This window comes from Cricetulus griseus, chromosome 9, assembly GCF_003668045.3.
Source record: "Cricetulus griseus strain 17A/GY chromosome 9, alternate assembly CriGri-PICRH-1.0, whole genome shotgun sequence".
NCBI lineage: Eukaryota > Metazoa > Chordata > Mammalia > Rodentia > Cricetidae > Cricetulus > Cricetulus griseus.
The window spans coordinates 15,023,187-15,046,038 of record NC_048602.1 but is presented as its reverse complement, the minus strand read 5'-3'; the positions used below and the strand labels follow the sequence as shown (position 1 = coordinate 15,046,038).

General features: G+C 36.5%; 1 protein-coding gene across 1 annotated transcript in view; it reads left to right on the top strand.

Annotated features, from left to right (window-relative positions):
• Positions 1-15,255, top strand: part of LOC118239324 (zinc finger protein 2 homolog) — a 198,993-nt gene extending 183,738 nt beyond the window's left edge. Inside the window, 2 exon segments of the mRNA XM_035449133.1 lie at positions 7,905-8,946; positions 15,012-15,255. Coding sequence (XP_035305024.1) covers positions 7,905-8,946; positions 15,012-15,255 — 1,286 coding nt within the window.
• Positions 15,256-22,852: the final 7,597 nt, after the last annotated feature.

Below are 22,852 nucleotides of genomic sequence, written 5' to 3'. Positions count from 1 at the left end.
GATTAAAGCCTTGGGCCACCAACGCCCGTCTCTTTTACTCATTTTCAATCAAGTTTATGTACGTATTTTAAACACTTTGTGACCTACAGGTCTTTTTGTATTAATCTGTCCTTATTGGGTATCCACAATTGATTTTATGAAAAAGAGTGTTTTTAAAAAAGTAATCCATGGTTGTGGAAACTCTAGATAATGGTTACTTCCCTTTCTCTCTTTCAATATTCAAAGAAATACCAACTCTGGGAAGCAGTATGTGGCATGCCACCCATAAACTCTTTTTTTTCTGCCATGTTGCACACTGCTTGGCTTGGAAATGTCTCCTTGTACTGTGGTGGGAATATGCCATGCTCTGTTCAAGACTGAATGTCACATAAGGAAGAAACCATTTCTTAAAGGAGCCTTGCATCTTATCACCAGCAGCAACAGAGTCCATCTGAAAATTTGTGGCTATCAAGAAGGTCATTTTTAGGCTTTATGTAGAAATTTTTATCAATTATTGGTACCAATTTTATTTTTGGTTGTGAGCCTGGCCTTTAATGGCTGAGCTATTCCTCCAGTCCATTGGTACTAACTGTGGAGGAGACATTTCTCTGTCTGGGAAATGGTCCTACTAGATTAGTTTCTCCCTGTATTCTGGGTCCACAATTTGGTTTTGAAATAACCACTCTGAGGATTAATCTTTACTTATAGTTGTTTGGCTAAGGTCTTAGGCTTCTTATTGGCTAATTGGCTCTCTAAGAAATTAATCATTTTCTATTTTTCTTACTTTTCACATAAGTTAAATAATTTCATCTTGTGTAGCAATCATATTTCTGTCACCCTCACCTCCTCTTACTCTCCCTAAATGTGTCCCTTCACACCACCTCCATTTACTCCTTAGAGAGGGTTAGGCGTCTCATGGGGAATCATCAACTCTGTCACATTACTGGGGGCAGAAAACAGCCCACCCATGTCTTGGTTGAGAAAGGACACCAAAACACCATTATAAGTACTAGGGACAAATATTGATTAAAATGCCAGTGGCCCATAGACTGCCCAATGACCAAAATTGACACCCAATTTCAGAGGCCAAGTTGGGTTTTACTTCGATGTCCTAGATGTCAATCTGCAGTACATGAACTCCCACATGTTAAGGGCAGCTGTTTCTGTGCGTTTCCCCAACATGCTCTTGACCACTTTGCTCATCTTTCCTACTTTTCCACAAATGGATTCCTGGAGTTCAGCTCAGTGCTTAGCATTGAATATCTGCTTTCATCAGCTACTGAATATAAGCTCTGTGATGGCATAAATTAGCCATCAACCTCATTATAGGGGAAGGGCATTTATGATGGTCTCTCCAATATTGCTTAGATTCTTAGATGGTGTCATCCTTGTGGATTTCTGGGGATTTCCCTAGTGCTAGTTTATATTTGACCCCATAATAGCTCCCTCTAACAATGTATCTTTTCATGGCTCTCCTTCTCTATTCTTTGTCCAACTTGACCTTCCTGATCCCTCAGATTCTCCTCCATCTCCTCCAAAGCCACTCCTCTCTCTCCTATATCCCAGCTCCATGTGACCATGCTCCCAGTTTACTCAAATATGGACCATTTCCCCTTCTCTGGGGTTCATGTTTGTCTCTCTTATGGTACTCCTTGTTTCCTAGCTTCTTTAAATTATAGATTGTAGGCTGGATATCCTTTCCTTTATCTAATATCCACATATGAAAGAGGGCATTTTATGGTTGTATTTTTATGCCTTAGTTACTGGAGCCAGGGTAGTATTTTCTCTTTTCATTCATTGGCCAAGGAATTTCAAGTTGTCGTTTTGTTTTAACCACCGAGCAGTAGTCAACTGTGTATGTATGTCACATTTTCTTTATTTATTCTTCAATTGAGGAGCATATACATTGCTTCCATGTTCTGGCTATTACTCTTAATTCTGGTATTAACATAGTTGAACAGATGTCTTTGTGGTCTGAATGTGCATCTTTGGGTATATGGCCAAGGGTGGTATTGCTGGGTCTTGAGGTACATCAATTCCAAATTTACTGATTAACTGCAAAACTGATTTCCAAATGGGCTGCAATATGTTGCACTCCCACCAGCAATGGAAGAATGTTCACGTCACTCCACATCCTCTCCAGAATAAGCTTTCATTAACATTTTTGACTTTAGCTATTCTGACAGGTGCAAAATGGTATCTCAGGGTTGTTTTGATTTGCATTTCTCTGATGACTAAGGATGCTGAGCATTTCCCAAAGTGCCTTTTGGCCATTTTAGATTCTTCTATTGAAATATCTCTATTTAGTTCTGTTCCCCAAATTTTAATTGGATTATTTGGTGTTTTAGTGACTAGCTTCCTGAGTTCTTTCTATATTTTGGAAATCAGCCTCCTTTCAGATGTGTATTTGATGAAGCTGTTTTCCAGTTCTGTGGGCTGCTGACTTGTCTTGTTATCTGACTATGTCATTTGCCTTAAAGAAGCTTCTCATTTTCAAGAGGTACCATGTATTAATTGTGTATCTCAGTGTATGTGCTGCTGACTTTATGGTTAGGAAACATTCTCCTGTACCAAATTGTTCCAGAGTCCTTCCAATTTCTCTCCTAAGAATTTTAGTGTGGCTGGATATACAATCTTCTATACATCAGCATTCAGTTATGTGATCATTATATGTCAAAGACATTTGGTTTCCAGTGTATAATTTTAGTTTTTTGTCAAAAAATCCAGTGTACATAAGTGGATTGACTATATCAGAGATTGCTATTAAATTCTATTGTTCTTCCTGTCTTTTTGTGCCAATAACAAGCTGTTTTAATTGCTATAGGTCTATAATAGATGGTAAAGTCAGAGATAGTGATGTCTCTGAAAGTTCCTTTATTGTACAGGTAAATTTGGCTATCTTTGTTTTTCTTTTTGTTTTTCCATATAAATTTGAGTATTTTTTTTTCAAGATTCGTGAAGAATTGCTCCTGGATTTTAATGGGGATTGCATTGAATATGCTGTTTGCTTTTTTTATCATTGTGCTTTTTTGCCACGTTTACCCTACCTAGCCAGAGCATGGTGGATCTCTCTATTTTCTGGTATTATTTTTAATTTCTTACTTAAAAGAGTCAAAGTTTTTGTCAGACAGGACATTCACCATTCACTTTTTTGGTTAGAGTAACCCCAACATATTTTTTGGCACTTTGTGATATTTTAAAGGGCAATGCTTTTCTGATTTCTTTCTCAGCTGATAAATCACACACACACACACACACACACACACACACACACACACACACATATATATATATGATTTTTTTTAAATTTTATCTTGTATCCTTCCACTTTGGTAAAGGTTTTTATCTGTCCTAAGAGTTCTCTGCTAGAATTTTTGGGTTCAGTTATGTAAACTATCAAATCATCTGCAAATATTGAAAGGTTGACTTCCTCCCTTCTAATTTGTAACCACTTGATCTTCTTTTCTTTTCTCATTGCTCAAGCTAGAATTGCAAGAACAATATTGAAGACGCATGGAGAAACTGGACAACCTTGGGTTGTTCCTGATTTGAGAGGAATCACATAGTTACTCTCCATTTTGTTTGATCTTCACTGGTGGCTTCCTTTATGTTGCCTTTATCATGTTTTCTTATGTTACTGTTATCCATATTCTATACAAGGTCTTTACTTTGAAGGCGACTGGTGTTTTTTCAGAGGCATTTTCAGCATTTAGTGTGATTAACACTTGATTTATTTTCTTTTAGAGTTTGTTTATACGGTGGATTACATTGATGGATTATTGTATGTTGAATCACTCCTGTATCTCTGGGTGAAGCATACTTGATCATGGTAGATGATATTTTAATGTCTTCTTGGATTCAACTTGCCAGTATTTAATTGAGTATTTTTACATCAATGTTCATGAGGGAGATTGTTGTGAAGTTCTCTTTCTTAGTTGTGTCTTTGTGTGGTTTGTGTCCCAAGTTAATCATAAACAGATGTGGCAATGACCCTTCTGCTTCTATTGTGTGGAATAATTTGAGTAATATCAGTTTCAGCTCTTTTTGAATTTCTAGTAGAATTCTGCTATGAAACCCTCTGGCCCTGGGCTATCTTTGTTGGGAGACTATTGATCACTAATACTTTATCATTAAGGGCTATAGGTCTACTTAAATTGATTATCTCTTCTTGATTTAAAATTGGTAAGTGATATATACCCAGAAAATTGTCCATTTCCTTTAAAATTTTCCAATTTTATGGAATACACGTTTTCTAAGTACTCACCTGATTATTCTCTGCAGTTTCTCAGTGTTTGTTGTTATGTTTTCCTTTTCATTTTTTTAATTTGCATGTTCTCTCTGCCATTTGGTTAAATTGGATATAGATTTGTTTACCTTGTTGATATTCTTGAAGAACCAGCTCTTTGTTTCAGTTATTTACTATAATGTTTTCTTTGTTTCTACTTTAAGAATTTCAGCCTTCAATTTAATTTGCTGATGTCTAGTTCTCGTCGATGAGTTTGATTTTTTTTCCATCCACAGCATTCAGTTTTGCTGCTAAGTCACCAGTGTTGGAGTTCTCCATTTCTTTTATGTAGGACTTTAGTGGTATGACCTTTCCTCTTAGCACTGCTTTTAATGTTTCCCATATGTTTGGGTATGTTGTGTTTCATTGACTTCTAATTAATTTCTTTGTTTCTTCCTTGACCGATTGTGATGCAATTGAGCACTTTTCATTTTCTATCATTTTGTAGGCATTCTTCAATTTGTGTTCTTGTTGAATTCTAACTTCAAATAATGGAGATCTAATAAGACACCTTGTGTTATTCCAATTTTACTTTATTTTTTGAGGTTTGCTTTGTTGCTGACTATGTGGTCAGTTTTAGAGTATTTTCCATTGGGTACTAAGAAAAAGGTATGCTCTTTTTTGTTTGCATGAAATGTTTTGCAGGTGTCTGTTAAAACCATTTGAGTCATATCTTCTGTTAGATCTTTTATTTCTTTATTACAGTTTTATCTGGTTGTCTGGTTCAGTGGTGAGTGTGGTGTGTAAAAGTCTTCCACTCTTACTGTGAGGCTTTAATGTGTGCCTTTAGGTTTAGTAATATTTCTCTTTCAAATGTATGTATTTGTGTTTGGGGCATAGATATACAGAACTGAGATTTCATCTTAGTGAATTGTTCCCTTGATGAATATGGAATGACTTCTTCATCTCTTTTGATTAATTTTACTTTGAAGACTAATTGTTTACATATTAGGGTCACTACACCACCTTCTTTATTAGGTCCAATTGATTAGAAAAATTTTCTCAAACTTTTACTCTGACGTAATTTTATCTTTAAAGTTGAATTGTATTTATTATATGCAGGATAAAGATAGATTCTGTCTTCTTGTAAATTCTGTTCACCTGTGTCTTTTTATAGGCAAACTGAGACCCTTGATATTGATAATTTTTTACGTTTCACTGTTGATTCCTTTTTATTTTTGAATTTGTTTTTATTTGTGGTATTTTGTGTGGGGTGTGTGTGTGTGTGTGTGTGTGTGTGTCTGTGTGTGTGTGTGTGTGTGTCTGTGTGTGTGTGTCTGTGTGTGTTTCCCTTTTTTGGAATTTTAATAATGTGGTATTATTTATTTTGATTGTTTTTGTAAGTGTAGCTAACTGGCTTAGATTGGAGCTTCCCTTCAAGTACTTATTGTAATACTGGATTTGGGGATATTTTTTTAAATCTGTTTGTTTCATAGAATTTTTGATATTCCCCCTCTATAGCAATTGAGAGCTTTGAAGGCGTAGTCTCTGTAGAACATGTATCTAGGTCCTCTGGCTTTCAGATTTTCCATTGAAAAGTCAGGTATAATTGTGATCTGTCTGTGTTTGTATGTTTCTTGGCCTTTTTCCTTTGCAGCCTTTAACATTCTATATTTATTTTGTATGTTTTGTTTTGATTAATATTTTGGAGGGGACTGTTTTGGGTTCCAGTATATTTGGTGTTCTGTAAGCTTCTTTTCTTTTCATAGGCATTTTATTCATTGGGTTGGAAAAGTTTTCTTCTATGATTTTGGTGAATATGTTTTCTGTGACCTTGAGATGGACATCTTCACCTTCTACTATAACTATTATTTTCTGGTTTTGGTTTTTGGGTATTTTTTGCAATGTCCTAGATTTTCCTGGATAATTTGAATTAAAAATTTGTTGGATGTTTTGGCTCGTGGGAATGCTGTCCCCTTGTTGTTTGGGTTATAAGGAGGTAGGATGTACATGTGATATATGCCAGGCAACTAGGATCTAGAGGCAAAGGGCCACCATCCAGTGCTCAGTTTGAGGGTGTCACTCACCTCTCTATGTGGAGATAGGGAAAATGGTTCAACAACAAAAGATGTAGTGGTGGATGATTTGATGTGGGGGTAGGCTGCGTCCAGTTGTCTGAGGATTCAGTGGGCAGGGGTGGGGAGTACTATGTGACCCAGGCAATTAGGATCTAAAATATAAGGGGCTCCCATGGGGGCAAAGTCATTCACCTCTCCTGGTGTGGGTGGGGCTAAGGCTTCAATGGTGGCAGATGTTGTGCTAGAGGTTTTCCTATGTCACCCGTTTATATTCATCTGTGGCTTTGACTTGCCTAGGTGATACCCTTATGTTTTACCTCATTGAGGGCTATATGTTGTTTCTTCACAATGTCTTCCTTCTCCCTGCCTTTTTGTTTGGCATTACTGCCTAGCTAAATTCTGCCTTCCCATTGTCCAATAAATTCTTTACTCATCAATTGAGAAGAGGAAATACACAAGATCTCCTGACGTACTTGGGAGTTGGGGGAGAGAAGTGGGTAGTCATAGAGTGAGCAGCAGAGAATAGTCAGAGGGAGGAGAAGATGAGTGATCATAAATATAAAGATGGGGGAAAGATAGAAAGAGAGAATGAGGAATGTGACTCTTTGTTAATGGGAGGCATTAACAGATTGACATGAATCCTAGCCCTAAGGAAATTCTCTGGAATCCACAAGAGAGACCCCAGTGAAGAAGCTAAGCAATAATTGAAAGGGCATATTACTGGCCTTCCCCTAAAATCACATTGAATACTACCATATTTAACATCATGGAGCCTCCATCCACTTACTGATGTAAGCAGATGCAGAGATCATCATCTAAGCATTGTGTTGAGAGGGAGGAGTGATAATATGAGCAATGGAGTCAAGATCATGTTGGGGAATCACACAGAAACAGCTGAACCAAGCATGTGGACCTCAGTGAGTCTAGTCTTTACAGATGGGGAACCTGCATAACACTGAAAGAAGCCCCCTGAATGTGGGTGACAGTTAGGGGCTTGGGTAGCTTATTTAGCTGCTGGCATTGGAACCATTAATTATCACTAGTGTATGAACTGGCCTTTTAGAGAACCCACCTAGATACAGAGGGAAAGGCTTTGGACATGACCCAAATTATGTGGCAGGCTGTGATTATTCCCCCTGGGAGTATCAACTTCTCTGAGGATAGCATGCAGGTGGGTTTGAGAGAAGGTGGGTGAGTGGTAGTATTCCAGGAAGAGGAAACTGGGATTGGTACATAAAATAAAATTGTTTTAACAATAAAAAATGGACAAGAAATAACAAAGGGAAACATATAGTCACAGCATAGAAAGGGACATGGCCTAGCTCTATACCATCTATTCCTAATGACAGTTAATTTTTTTTACACATACAAATATTTTAACAAGCATCCACAAAAGTAAAGTGCCTTGTATTTTCAAAAGATTTGTTATGTGGTTAAGAGGGGTAACATACTGTATAAAGATGTTTCCCTTCAAATCCTATAATGACAATTATATCCCCAATACAGACAGTCAAGAAGAAAAGTTTTCAATGTCTGAAGTATGTGACAAGACTTTTACTCAGAGTTCAACACTTCAAGTTCATCAGAAGATCCATAATGGAAAAAACCTTACAAATGTAAAATATGTGGCAAGTCCTTTAAGAAAGCCTCAAATCTTAAAGTTCATCAAAGAATACACACTGGAGAAAAGCCTTACAAATGTTCACATTGTGGAATGTCCTTTAAAAGAAGCACAAGTCTTCAAGTTCATCAAAGAATACACACTGGATAGAAACCTTACAAATGTTCACATTGTGGAAAGTCATTTACTGATGGCTCAAATCTTAAAGTTCACCAAAGAATACACACTGGAGAGAAACCTTACAAATGTTAAAATTGTGGAAAGTCATTCACTGTTGGCTCAAGTCTTCAAGTTCACCAAAGAATACACACTGGAGAGAAGCCTTACAAATGTTCACATTATGGAATGTCCTTTAAAAAAAGCACATATCTTCAAGTTCATCGAAGAATACACAATGGAGATAAACGTTACAAATGTTTTAATTGTGGGAAGTCATTTACTAATGGCTCATATCTTAAAGTTCATCAAAGAATACACACTGGAGAGAAACCTTACAAATGTTCACATTGTGGAAAGTCATTCACTTTTGGCTCAAGGCTTCAAGTTCATCAAAGAATACATACTGGTGAGAAACCTTACAAATGTTCATATTGTGAGAAGTCCTTTACCAATGGCTCAGATCTTAAAGTTCATCAAATAATACACACTGGAGAGAAACCTTACAAATGTTCAGACTGTGGAAAGTCCTTTAAAAGAAGCAGATATCTTCCAGTTCATCAAAGAATACATTCTGGAGAGAAACCTTACAAATGTTTAGATTGTGGGAAATCATTTACTGATGGCTCAAATCTTAAAGTTCATCAAAGAATACACACTGGAGAGAAACCTTACAAATGTTCACATTGTGAGAAATCCTTTTCCAATGGCTCAGATCTTCGAATTCATCAAAGATTACACACTGGAGAGAAACCTTACAAATGTTCAGACTGTGGAAAGTCCTTTAAAAGGAGTACACATCTTCAAGAACATCAAAGAATACACACAGGGGAGAAACCTTACAAATGTTCAGACTGTGGAAAGTCCTTTAAAAGGAGGACACATCTTCAAGAACATCAAAGAATACACACTGGAGAGAGACCTTACAAATGTTTAGATTGTGGAACATCCTTTAAAAAGAGCACACATCTTCAAGTTCATCAAAATGTACATACTGGAAAGAAATCTTACAATTGTAATGTATGTGGCAAGTCATTTATGAAAAACTCAAATCTTCAAGGTCATCAAAGAATACACAATGGAGAGAAAACTTAATAATATTCATGTTATGGAAAGTCCTTTAAACAAAACTCAAAACTTCAATTTCCTCATACAATACACACTTGAGAGATACCGTATAAGTGTAATGTGTGAGACAATTCATTTAAATGGAGCCCAACTCTTCAAATTCATCAAAATTTCAAACTGGAAAGAAGCCTTAAAATTGAAAACATGTGGCAAATCATTACTAAGAGCTCACTATATTTCATCAATGAATACTCTCTGAAAAATGTTAAAATATGCAAAGTATGGCAAGAGTGTGCCTATGATTCTCATGTTTAAAAACACAGCACAACCAGAGAAGTCATAACCTTTAATAATAAACAAGTCTGTTACAGAGTATGTCCTTTTTCCATGAATCATCTCTGCAAAAACTCACTACATCCATACATTATAGAAAGCTTATAAATGTGAAGCACTTTGGAAAACATCTTCTGGGTGATTAAGTCTTAATGCTCATCACAGAATCCATAATAAAAATACACTCACAATATTAAAACTATGGCAAGATTTAAGGAATCCTCGGATAGTCAAACACAACAAAGCATGACCAATGGAAAGAAACATAACAAATGTACAGTGTTTTAAATTTGTTAAAAGAAGCTCAAACTTTAGAGCACATTTGAAAATTTATAAAAGAGACCAACTCAAAACAGAATTGCTTTCTCAAAAATCATACAAAAATAAGGTTCTTTACAATTAAGTAGTTGAAGAAACCTTTTATCATGTGTGGAAACTTTATTGAGTTTGATGAGTGGCATTATGAAGCCTTAGGATCTTTGTGATTTTAAAAAGCATTATTCCAAGAAATAAAATGGCTATTCACAGAAATGTTGTTGGAAAACAATTTACATATGCAGGAATATATTTCTCTGTACTACAATGAAAACATTTATTTAAATAATATAGGATAACTTTGATAATAGTTGAAGTCACAAGTAATTTAAAATATGAATTGCTATGCCATTGTAAATTTACTGATAATCATCCAATTCGATATCACTGCAGAATTTTCCGTGTATTTTATGGAACAGAATATTGAACTCTTATTGAAAATAGTATTCATATAACTATCCTTGTATTTCTCTTGTTTGCTGTTTTATAGAATCTAATATAGATTTTTAAACTTAATGTTTATTCCCATTTACCCAATTATCAATAAATACTATATAACTTGTGTTTAATTACTGCTGACTTGGATTGGTGAACATCCATTTTATACTACTGTAGGGTAATAAGAGTCAGGAATTGCAGTACAAAAAATGCCAGAAATCATGACCTGAAAATGCAAAACAAATGACTTTAAGAAAACTGTAACGGTTTGCATCATTAGAAGTAGGTGTGGGAGGAAAAAGAAGGCTTGAATTTTTGAAGTCCTGAGTGGATGTGTGAGTAAAATTCATCTTTTTACATAGGCAGAGTTAGATCCCCGACCACACACTGAGACACAGCAAAAATGTAAACTAATTGAAAATTATTTTCCCTCATTGAATGAAGCTATGAACATTATAATTCCTTCTGTGTTTATGTGAGGTTTATGTAAAACTTCTCCAGATATTTTCCTTTCTTAAGATACTTTTTCCTTAACAGTTGAAGATTATAGAGTCTGAAATTACTGAGATAATCCAAGAATGCCTACCTGCATAGCTGTAGATAATAATCCTGCCACTCATATATAATCAATATGTAATAACTATTTGAATCTATTTGTATGTAGGTATTGCAGGCACAGAGATTACAGGGTGTGGATTTTTTCATCCAGAGAGCTTGGAACATCTGATCCCAGCTTTTCTTTTAGTCTCTTTTTTATCTGTATATGTTTTCTTCATTCTTACACCACTCCACTTATATCTGTCACCGGAGACTTAATGGAGAGAAAAGCAATAACATACTAGTCTTTATTAAAAAAGAAATAAGATATTTGTGTGTGTGAATTTTATTGTATTCAAAATTTCTCATCAATGAAGAAAACCTCTTGATTATTAAGTACTAAGCAGTCTGCGACTAAGACTTCCAAATAAAATCTTCTAGACAGAAAAAAGAACAACAATTGGCAACTCTAACTATTCTTAGAATATGTGCCAGTAAATAACAATGTAGTCAGCAGACAAGAAAACAAGCCGGAACTAATTTTCTAATTTTCACAACTGGATAAAGAACTCAACTAACCAAGAAATTCTTATTTCCTCAATGTGTTGTCTCATACTTGGAGCATATATATATATATATACATATATATATATATATATGTATATATATATATATATGAATTTTTCATCTCTTTTTAAAGTTGACGGGAATTTAATTTATTTTAATGAATAGAGTGCATTATAATCATGGATATAATACAAAATCGATATCTAAAACAGAGAATTCTACATATCATATAATCCTGCCCCAGAATTTGTACCTTATGAAAAATTTATTTTGTATTCTATATAACTGATACCTGCTAGATGATTATTCTATAAAAGCCCACCTGAATAATTTTTCCTATATTTACTTGCACAGTGCTGGTTCAGCCATATAAAATAGGAATTGAAAAAGTCATAAAGCTATAAGAGCTGCTTAACAAGTTCCAACAAAGATGAGACATATGATGCTTGCCCTGTAATTTTTGGTTTTGATATTTGGATGTTGCACAATTAGGGAACTATTAATACTTGCACAATTTGGAGGTATTCGATTATTGAGAATTTTTTATGTGTCATTTTTGCCTTCCCATAGAAGTCCTTCTCCTATATTTAAGGAGATATCCTTCCTTTTCTACATTTTCCTTACAAATTGGATATTTTGACACATACAGAACACAAAGGTTATTTTATGAGACATGAAACATCTGACTCAGAAGTTACTCAGAAACTATATAATCAAAGCAAATTAAAAAAAAAATGTTCAACAAGATTCAGTTGACAGCAATTCAGATTGCAAACCTATCCCTACTGTACAATCAGGAAATTATGTGACATATAGAACAACAAAGTAAAATTAGCTGAAGACCAGTGATTTATGGGAGTTCCTGCTCCAAGACCACCTCCAGGTTATAGAAAAAGATCCATAAATTCTTATAGGGCTATAATTTTCTACCTCAGGTGAAAATAATGAAATACATCTTTTCTGATTGAAAGTTGCTCTTTTAGTTAATCTGACAAATCTCATTCTGAAAAATCTCTCTGTCTCCACATAGCTACATTTTAAAATATAACTACATATCTTCCATTACATATTGCATCTCTCTCCTGCAAAGCCATGAATCTCTACAATGTCACACCTCTTTTCTGTGTAGCTTAACCTTTCTTGTCTGCACACAGCTACAAGTCACCACAGAGCTACAACTTTCACCACACAGCCACATCTCTTTCCTCACATAAATCTCTCTTACTTACATGTCTCTCTTCTATACAACTACATCTGTCAGATATCTGTAACCACCTAGGTAAATCACTTCATATTTTGCTTACACTTCTATTTACATCTTTCACACTTCTATCTTCAGTCAAACTTTTCTTACACAATCAGCTACATCTCCCCTTACAGCCTGCTCATCCCTTTCTCAGTCCTCTATGTATGAGTCTCTTGATTTCTTTGCATAAATCTCCTGTCCTATATTGTGTACACAACACATAGCTTTCTCTCTCTGTTCCTCTCTCTTTTACTTAGAGACACATCTCCTTTCAGAGGAAGAACTCTGAACAAATGAGAATAATATTTTTGGGGTCAGAAATAGTTTCTTCGGTATACAATAAGGAAGAATCATGATAAAATAGTTATACCCAGGCTTGGAATGTCAGAATGGCCAGCCAGTGAGCAACCTTGCACGTAGCTTTAAGTAACAAGTTTTTCCCAATTGGCCTTAACAATGGCATTCAGTTTATTTTTATGTGTTTTCTCCCTCTCATCAGTGCCAGGTAATTATGTTTACTTCCTTAGAATAGGCCTAGTCCACAGATCCTGTTCATTCCCCCTCAAGCCGTGTGCTGTGGGAGACTTGTCCTCATGGAGGCAATGTTTTGCTATGTGGATCCTCAACTATTTGGAGCACACAGCTGACTCTCTCCCTCATTATAATTTTGTCTCAAAACTTCCACATGTTATTCAATACATTTAAAATTACTTTCCCCCAAAATTAATTTTTGTTGCTGTTTTGAGATACAGTCTTAATCTATAAGGCAGGGTACCTGGAAAGCTTTGTCATTTTCCATCCTCAGATTTTTAAATTGATCTTAATGGTGACTCTTATTTAGAATGGTCATACTATGCACTGAGTATATTTGGAAGCCTATGTATTTCCCCATAACAGAATTTTGTTTGTCTTATACTATTTTGGCAAGCACTTGTGTGTTTCTTTTTTAAACTACTGGTATTTTGCAATAAAGTACCTCTTACAGTCCCCATTTCCTACTGTTTTAACTTCTGTGGTTACCTTACTGTAAATGAACAAATTTGACCTGCAGTCACCAGACCAAAGCCTTGTCAGACCATTCCAACGGATCATTAACTATTCTCATACATTTTTATTACATGGAAGTAATTCTGGGACATTGCTGTGTTTGATAGCTTGATTTGGAGCAGGACTTGATTCTTTCCAAAATCATTTTTCCTCAAGCAAGAACATTGTCCTTCCATCAATACTTATCTTTGGCTTTGTTCTGATCACATGATTTTTCTTCTGATTTGACAACAAATTGATTTACATCAATATATAATTTGTGAAGTTAAATTTGCCTTCTATTTCCTCCTGTTATATTTATTCTCATCTTGAGTGAAGGATTAGTTTGAAGGGTGGGGAGTTGAGTTGACCAGCTTCCAGGCTCAACCTGGTAGCCACCAATCAAATGTTCATAACGTTGTAATGCAGGATTCAAATTCCTGTATAATTATGGACTCCAGGCATTCAGGCCAAGAAATATTATTATGGCAGTAGGAATATGGTAGATGGAAACTTTTGTCTCTTGATTTTGGGTGGTTATGTGTGTATTGCCTATGGGCCTTGACAAGTTTCTCAGTACTAGGAAACACTCAGGAATGACACCTGCAATTTTCATTGAAAGAATCTATTCTTCCAGGAAGACGGAAAGGATACAAACTGCTGGCTTCTATAAATGACATGGCAGCTTAATAACTCTCTGTAAAGTCAATACAAATAAATCAGTCAACTTACCAACAGAAATGGGAAAGAGGAAGACACAAAGAAAGAAGTACAGAGTATGTACAAAGCATCGGAAGGGGGTATGATAAAAATTCATAACATACATGTATGAAATTTTCACGACCAGCAACCAGACAAAATAAATGTATTTTCTGAAATCAAGAAGTCCATTCACTGACAGATTCTCTTCTCTAAAGTTTATGATTTCACATCCTTATCTCTTGTCTTTGCTGATCTTTGAAGACAGGGCATCATGCATGCTAGGCAAGCACCCCCCACTCTGGGTTAAACACAGAGTTGTGGCTGATGACATTCTCAATAAAGTAAACCCTCAAATACAGCTTCACTTTTACAAACCAGGATGACATTTCCTAGTAATAAACTCACAAACCGAAAATGGTGTCATAAATTTGGTGCAGAAGATATGCTCTTGTAGTGCCAGCACTGGTTTGTGTCCACCAGAATGTTCAGAAAGGCTGTAAAAGGTATTTTCTGAAAGGCTGTTAAAGGTATTATTTTAGATGTTTTATCAGATGTGTTCCCAGTAAGTCAGAAAAACGAGAGAAAGTACCAAGAGCCAGCTAGAAATATGGAGGAATTACTCCAAAATGGCAAAAAGATGTGTTGGGAAATTTGGAAGAAACCAAAGCATGAAGAAGGAAGCCACTGAGCAAATCAATTAAGTGGTGCTGTGCACCCCCAACCCAGCAAATCAGGGACAGGAAGGGTATCAGCTGCAAGTATATTACTGACTGGCCATGCACAGCAAGGAAAGGAGACACATAAATGTGGTAGGGCATTGTCAAAGATTTCTGATCCTCAGAGATTCTCTGGAACTTTTGAGAGTTCAGATGAAATGCCCCTGTCATGTTTAACTCCTCCATCCACTCATCATGTTTTCTTGAGACAATCCTTGCAAGTCATTAATAAGAAACAATACACTTGAGAATGTCAGCAACACAGAGGGCAAAAACCATACCTAAAAAACAATTATGGTTAATGGGGAATGAACACAATAAAGACTTTGAAGGTTTTGTGATTGACACATAACTAGGATAAGCACAGATATTCCATCCACATAATGCTAATAAGTCAGCAAGAAAGAAAAGCCAGGGAAACAGTCTGAGCCTCGGTCTGTTAGTATATGACTTTGGTTTCAGCACATGGGAGCATGGGAGGTAGAGACAGGTGATTTCTGTGAAGTAGAGTTCAGTCTCATCTACCCAGCATATCTGGGACATCTAGGTCAACATAGAGTGAAACATTCTCAAAAAAAAAAACCCAAAACAAAACAAAAAAAGAGACAGAAAACTGTTCTGTTGATTGCTAAAAATAAAGGTCAATTAAGGAAAATATCCAAAATACTAAAGAGGATTGGCTGTTTGTGCCTGGTCACATGTAATGATCAGGTATCTGAGTCAGAAGGCACAGTGGAGGAATAAACACAAATGACCACATTATAATAACCAGGCCTGTAATCTCATCAATTTTGTGTTGGGGGTGTAGGATGACAAGGAAACTGGGCCAAACATAACCCCATAAATCAAAGAGAAGGAGCAGTAATGGGGAGAGGGAGGAAGGAAGGGGTAGAGGAGAAAGATAGAGGTTGGTGGCGAGAAGGAGTACAGGCAGGCTGAAAGGCGAAGGAAGGAAGGAAGAAAATCACCCAGCCAGGAAAATGCTCGATGTAGGATAGTGCTGATTTCAATTGCTGGGACTCCCATAGTGGACAAAGAGAACCTACTGACAAAGGTCGTCCTCTGACCACTGCAATTGTGCTGCTGCTGTGTTAAGATTAGCAAAGCACAATAAAGAAGTTCAGGATATGTATTGTTTGCATGATTATCCATAAGTTTGTACTGTGAATGTCTTTTGTCTTTATAAAAAATACCACTATCAACATTTGTGCTCAATGTGTGGAAACACATTTTCTTTTCAGGGGGTCCCATCTAGAAGCTGTAGAATTTATGGTACATAGCTGTTTCATGTATTGAGGAACTAAATAGTCTGTTTGTCAATGTAGCTCTCTTATTTTACACCTCTGCAGCTGTGTATAAGCTTCTGATTACTTAAAATTCTTCTACATAATACCTGACTTTTTAAACTATACCTGTTCAAAATTGAGGATGAAGTGGTGTCTCCTGAGTTTGCAACCCAGAGTATGTTGATATTTCTGTAGTAGTCCAGTTCCCATTCAACTGGAGAGTGAGTGCCTCAGACCCACCTGCACACACCTTGAGACTCATGAGAGTATCAGAACCAATTCTGAAGAGAATCTTGGACCCATACATACCAGGAAAGGAAGAGACACCTCCTGCACACACTGGAAGAAGAGATGGGAAGACAAAAATATAAAAACACATCCAACAGCGGGAACACCAATAAGACAACACCAGAGTCTAGGAACTCAACACCAGAAAGAACACAACATCCCAACACAGATTAAACAAAAGAGAACAACCTTAAAAACAACTTCGGGCAGATGATAGAGGCCCTAAGAGAGGAAATCAGAAAATCCTTCAGAAATGGAAGAAAAGCAAACCAAAAGATGCAAGTAATGAAGGAAAGCCAAGGATATACAATTAAACAGCTGAAGAAAACAGTTCAAGACCTGAGAACTGAAATAGAGACAATAAAGAAAACACAAAGTGAGGGAAAGAAGGAAGAGGAAAAGCTAAGTAATCAATCAGGAACTACAGATGCAAGCATAACCAACAGAATACAAGATATGGAAGGCAGATTCTCAGAAGGTGAATATAAACTAAAGGAAATAAATTCATCCAGCAAAGAAAATCTTAAGTCCAACAAATCTGTAACTCAAAATACCCAGGATATATGGGACACCTTGAAAAGACCAAACCTAAGGATAATACGTATAGAACAAGGTGAAGAAACCCAACGCAATGGTGCAGAAAACATATTCAACAAAATTGTGGAAGAAATTCCCAACCTAAAGAAAGACAAGCCAATGAAAATACAAGAAGCTTACAGAACACCAAATGGAGTGGAACACAAAAGAAAGTCCTCTCCTCAAATAATAATTAAAACAAAATACAGAATAAAGAAAGGATATTAATAGCAGCAAAGGAAAAAGGCCAAGTAACATATAAAGACAAACCTATCAGAATTACACCGAACTTCCCCATGGAAACTCTGAAAGCCAGTAGGATATGGATAGATTTTCCACCAACTCTATAAGAACACAGATGCCAGCTCCGACTATTATACCGAGCAAAGCTTTAAATCACTATAAATGGAGAAAGCAAGATATACCATGACAAAATCAGATTTAAACAATATGCAAACTGTTATCCAACCCTACAGAAAGTACTGTAAGGAAAACACCAACCTAAGGAAATTAACTACACTCAAAAAAACATAGGCAATAGATAATCCCACTTTACAAGAACCCAAAAGAAAAAACTGGGAAAATCCACATACAATACCACTATCAACAACAAATCAAAAACAAACAAGAATAAGCACTCAGTGATCCTTAATTCCCATCAATATTAATGGTCTTAAATCGCCTATTAAAAGACACAGGCTAATAGAGTGGATATGAAAAGAGAATCCATCCTTCTGCTGCATGCAAGAAACACACCTCAAATTCAAAGACAGACATTACTTCAGAGTTAAGGGTTGGGATAAGATATTCCAATCAAATGGACATAAGAAAGGAGCTGCGATAGCTATCCTTGTATCTAACAAATTTGATTTCAAAGTAAAATCATTCAAAAGACATGAAGAAGGTCATTTCATATTCATCAAAGGAAAAACCCATCAGGAAGAAGTCTCAATTCTTAACATCTATACCCCAAATGCAAAGGCACCAATGTTCATAAAAGAAATATTAAAACTCAAATCACAAATAAGACCTCACACAGTTAAGTTGGAGACTTCAGCATGCCACTCTCACCACTGGAAAGGAACTGAAAGGTTCAGGCATTATGCTGGCCTGCCCCCGTTACCTGGTTGAACAGGCCGTACCCTGGTCAGCCCAAGGTTCCGTGGGAACTAAGCCTGCATGCAGGTGCAGAGGACCCCTTTAAAAGATAGGCCCCTGTCCATTTGTGTTCTCTGTGCCGCTCTCTGTTCCCATTCTCTGTTCCCACTCTCTGTGCTCTCTGTTCCCCTCTCTCTGTTTCCCTGCTCTCTCTCTCTATGGCGACCAGCCGTGGTGGTCACCCATTTACCCTGTTCCTCTTCTTAGTCTCCCCTTCTGCGGGCCTTATAATAAACTTATAGTCAATATGTCTGTCTCGGAATTTCTCTTTTCTTCTTTTTAAACAAAAGAATAACAACTATTGTGTCAGGTCAAGTACCCTCCCAGGCCACTGGTTTTGACCACAACAGGTAGAGAACCATTGCATTAAATGTAGGATTAAATAGGTGGCCAAAATGTGCATCATAAACTAAATCTTTAATTTAAATTTGTGTGCGTTGATAAATTTTGTTGTCTTTAGAAAAGTACTCATGTAGACAAGAGTGGCCTTGAATAAACTGTGTATCAGAGAATGACTGAACTTCTGAATCTGCTGCCCTCACACCCAGGTGCAGTCATTGTAGAACTGGAAGATGCCCTCAGGGAATCTCATTGTTATCAGCTTTATTCTGCCCTCTCACACTCACATGTACAATTCGTGACCAATATTAGGATAGGACCTTATTTGGAAGCATAAGGAATATTGTGGTTCTCATCCCAAAATCTGTACTCTCATAAGGGCTAGAATCTTTAAAGTTTAAAAAGAGTAAAATATCCCCTCACCCCAAATCTAGAAAACTTTAATGTTCAAATCTGGAGAGCCTGAATCCACAAAATATAATCTCAATGGGAAAAAGTAGACTGGAGAACAGGCCATAGGAAAAGGGATGAGAAAGCCAAATTCTGGGGAACTGATCATTCTTAACGTGTGCCAACAAAAAAATCTTCAGTGTGAAAGTGGGCAACTTCTGTTGATATGAATTTTAATTGATTGACTTATGAACAGTATCTATACCTAGTACACAAATGGACTTTTGGATCACATTCCTCATGGAGGTCCACTCTCTCAGACTATGCCCTCCCCCAAATAATATGACAGTGTTTGATGATCCCCCATGGAAGGCTTCACCATCCTGGGGTCTGGATGAGGGGTGGGACAGGGGTGAAAATGGAGAGCTTGGGAGGATGAAATGGAGAGGGAAATAGGATTGATGTGTAAAATAACATAGTTTCTATATATAACATATACATTAGGAAAAGTAAATTGAAGCCTCCTGGTGATTTGCTCTAATGCTTCCCCCAAGCACCAGGTACATTGAGGAATATCATAATTCATCCACAAAAATTATACTGGATACTTGGATACTTTTCATTCTCCACAGGGAAATCACCAAGTCATACACAGCCCCCAACAAATCACTCAGCCAAAGCACACAATCCTGTTTCATAATACAGCTATTATTCCCTTTTTATTTCCTTATGATAGTTTCTTGAGTTTATCCATGAAAAACTTTTGCCTTTGTCATCAACTTCTCATTTCCTTGGGCCATTATTTATATAGCTACCATGACTCCCTAAATTTCTAGGGGTCCTTTGATTAGAACTATAAAGATTGTGAGGGAACAATAATGAAGCTGATGTGGTGGCTCCTTAGAGTTACTTTTAGCAACTGAAGTTTTTATTCTAAGGTAGATTCCTGTCTACTCATATGAAGGACATTGGTGAACTTTAAGCAGTAAGCACCTGTAGGATGGAAGATGACTGAGAAGGCAATGCCCTTAAATACAAGCCTAAGACGTGTGTTTGAAACCATAGCATGCTGGCAAAAGTCACTGGGAATGGCGGGTGAATGTCAGTTACACTTGTAAAGAATGAAGCCGGAGAATAGATAATGTTTAGAATCTGTGGTGTCTGACAGATTGGTAAATAATGCCAATTTTTCAATGTAAAATTCAAGAAGTGACAACTAAGTCCTGTATTGTCCACTGGATATATGAATCTAAGGCAAAAATCAAAAATTCAGAAAATCACTCATACACACACAGGAAATGCAAAATATACTTAAGAGGCATTTTCTTTGTATTTCCATTTAGTTATTTCATATACACGAGACAAAAATTACATAATACTTTTGGCATTAGAAACATGGTAGTGAAGAATAAACGACACATCTGTGACAACAGATGGAGCAATCCTGAAGAGACATGTCACATGTCCAATTGCTGCTTGCTGTTAAGAGGCTACATGTTTCTTCATGTGCAGAAAGGACATCAAGCCTGTTTCCCACTGGTCCTGTGCCAAGGAAGGTACACAGTTCATTGTGATTCGTGGTAATTCCTCCTGTGCCTGTGGTATGTGCATGATGGGCAGAAGCTTTGATTATGCAGGGAGCAGGTGTAAGGCTTCTATCCTGTGAGAATCTTTTCATGACCTAGCAGATTATTTTTATGTCTGAAAGGACTTCCTTATATATGACATGAGAAAGGAATTGTTTCCTTGTGCATGAAAGAATATACATTCAGGTTTGAGGGATTATAGAAGCACTTTTGTCACCTGGTACAGATAAACTACTTCTCCCTCTTGTGTCTTCTCTGGTGGACTAAAAGCCTAGAGGGATATTTTAAGGCTCTGGGGAATTTCTCACATTTATAAGTCTTAGACTCTCTGTGGATTCTCTCTTGGTTACCCTTATGTTTGGATTTCACCTCATGGTTCAGGCAGTCTTCAGTCTGTTCTGGCTTGGAGATAATCATTGGTTATACCTCCTCCACCAGGACACCAACAGAATAAAATGCCCTCCGAGACTCTTCATTGGACCTTCAGGTGACTTGATTTGATTTGTTATAATCCTGAGAGATTGCATCAGAAACATCCCCATACTCAGGCTCAGACCATTGTCATTTTGGATAATAAAAATGTAGACTATATCATTTCCAGGACTCCTCCCACCACCATTTATTTACTAAGATTTAAGGCATTATTGTAACCATCTTCAATGTCTTTGTGTCCTGTGGAAATAAAACAGTGTATGATACTGTGACCAAGAAAGGCTCCCCACACAACCCCACTCCTCTTTGCTAACTGATGCTCACGTTTTCTCAATAAAAAGTCTTGGGGTATCTGCAAGTGTGTTCTTGCATTCTCTTGTGTTGATGATGTTGCTGATTGCTATTCTTTCAGAAGGTTGTTGACTTCTTTTAAGGATATATTCTCAAAAGTGAGGGCTTTCTGTCCCTGCATGTACACAGAAAACTATAAGCAGAATCGGATGACAATTATCAGTGAATCTGCATTTCATTCAATTGCATGGGATCACTGGACTATGGGTTACCTCATTTGTCTACCACTCATTTCTAATGCTCTTCTCTTGGTATTCACAAGTTATGATCCCTAAATTAACTACTAAGTATATATTCATAAGTTTTGCATCTCTGTTGGCAAGGAAAAGGTAAAGTTATGTTTCTAAAACGTCTGCCTACAATATTATATTCAACTGATCCGTATATTGAGAGAAGAAACATAATGTTGGTCCAGACTGGACAATAGGATCTTTCCACTTACAATAAGGCCTCTCATTGTTCCTAGGATTTTCTCTCATTGCACCCAAGATATTGCTTCTATCACAAAGTTGTTTTATTAGTAAAAAGACACCAAGGCTTGATATGATTTGTACATTGGAAGTTAGAAATGTATATATACAATGTTTGAAAAATTTTACCACATTGCCAATTCTGTCAATGACTTAGAATTATGAAAACATACATATTGAAATATGATCTCATTTAATTACATCTGTATTAAATATTTCTTTTTTAAAATTTGCTTTGTAACAGCCTTACTCATCAAGAAAATTCATATTGGTGTGACTGTGTTGAATATGAATTTGAGAGTCTAATTTCAAGATAAGAATTTATATTCTAAAATTCTTGGGGGGGGTTGGTAGTGTATCTTAGAATGGGTGCCTTGTAGCCTAGCCTGTTCACATACTCCCTAATTAAGAATGACCTGGAACTACAATCCTATAACTTCCTTATTCCCAGTGCTAGGGTCCCAGACCTGCCTCACTACATTAAGCATCCTTTTTCTTTTCCTGTTTTTTGTTTGTTTGATTGTTTGTTTTCATGGTGTTGCTCTTCTCTTTTTAGAACCCCCCAAAAAAGCTCTGGATGTGCTACAACTAATAGATAGTCCAGGTTGACCTAAAAGTGGCATAAATTTGACACTGAATTCTTAATTTTGGGATTAATAGCCTGTACTATAAGGAGTAAATTTCTCCAAATGTTCTAATTGGTAGATTCCATTGTTTCCTCTGAAATTTACACATTGAGACCTTATACCCTTAGGTTGAGGTCTTATGTTAAAATTATCTTACTCACAACAGAAGACACAGAATCCAAATTCCATCATATCCAAGACTTCTAGAAGCACAGTGACTAAAATTTCTGAAGTCTTATGGCTTCAAAATCCACATCCAAAAAATTTGAATGTTGAAGCCTCAAGCTGAAAAGCTGCCGTGAGAGAAAAAAAAAAAAAAAGGTCATGTGAAAAGGAAAGAATT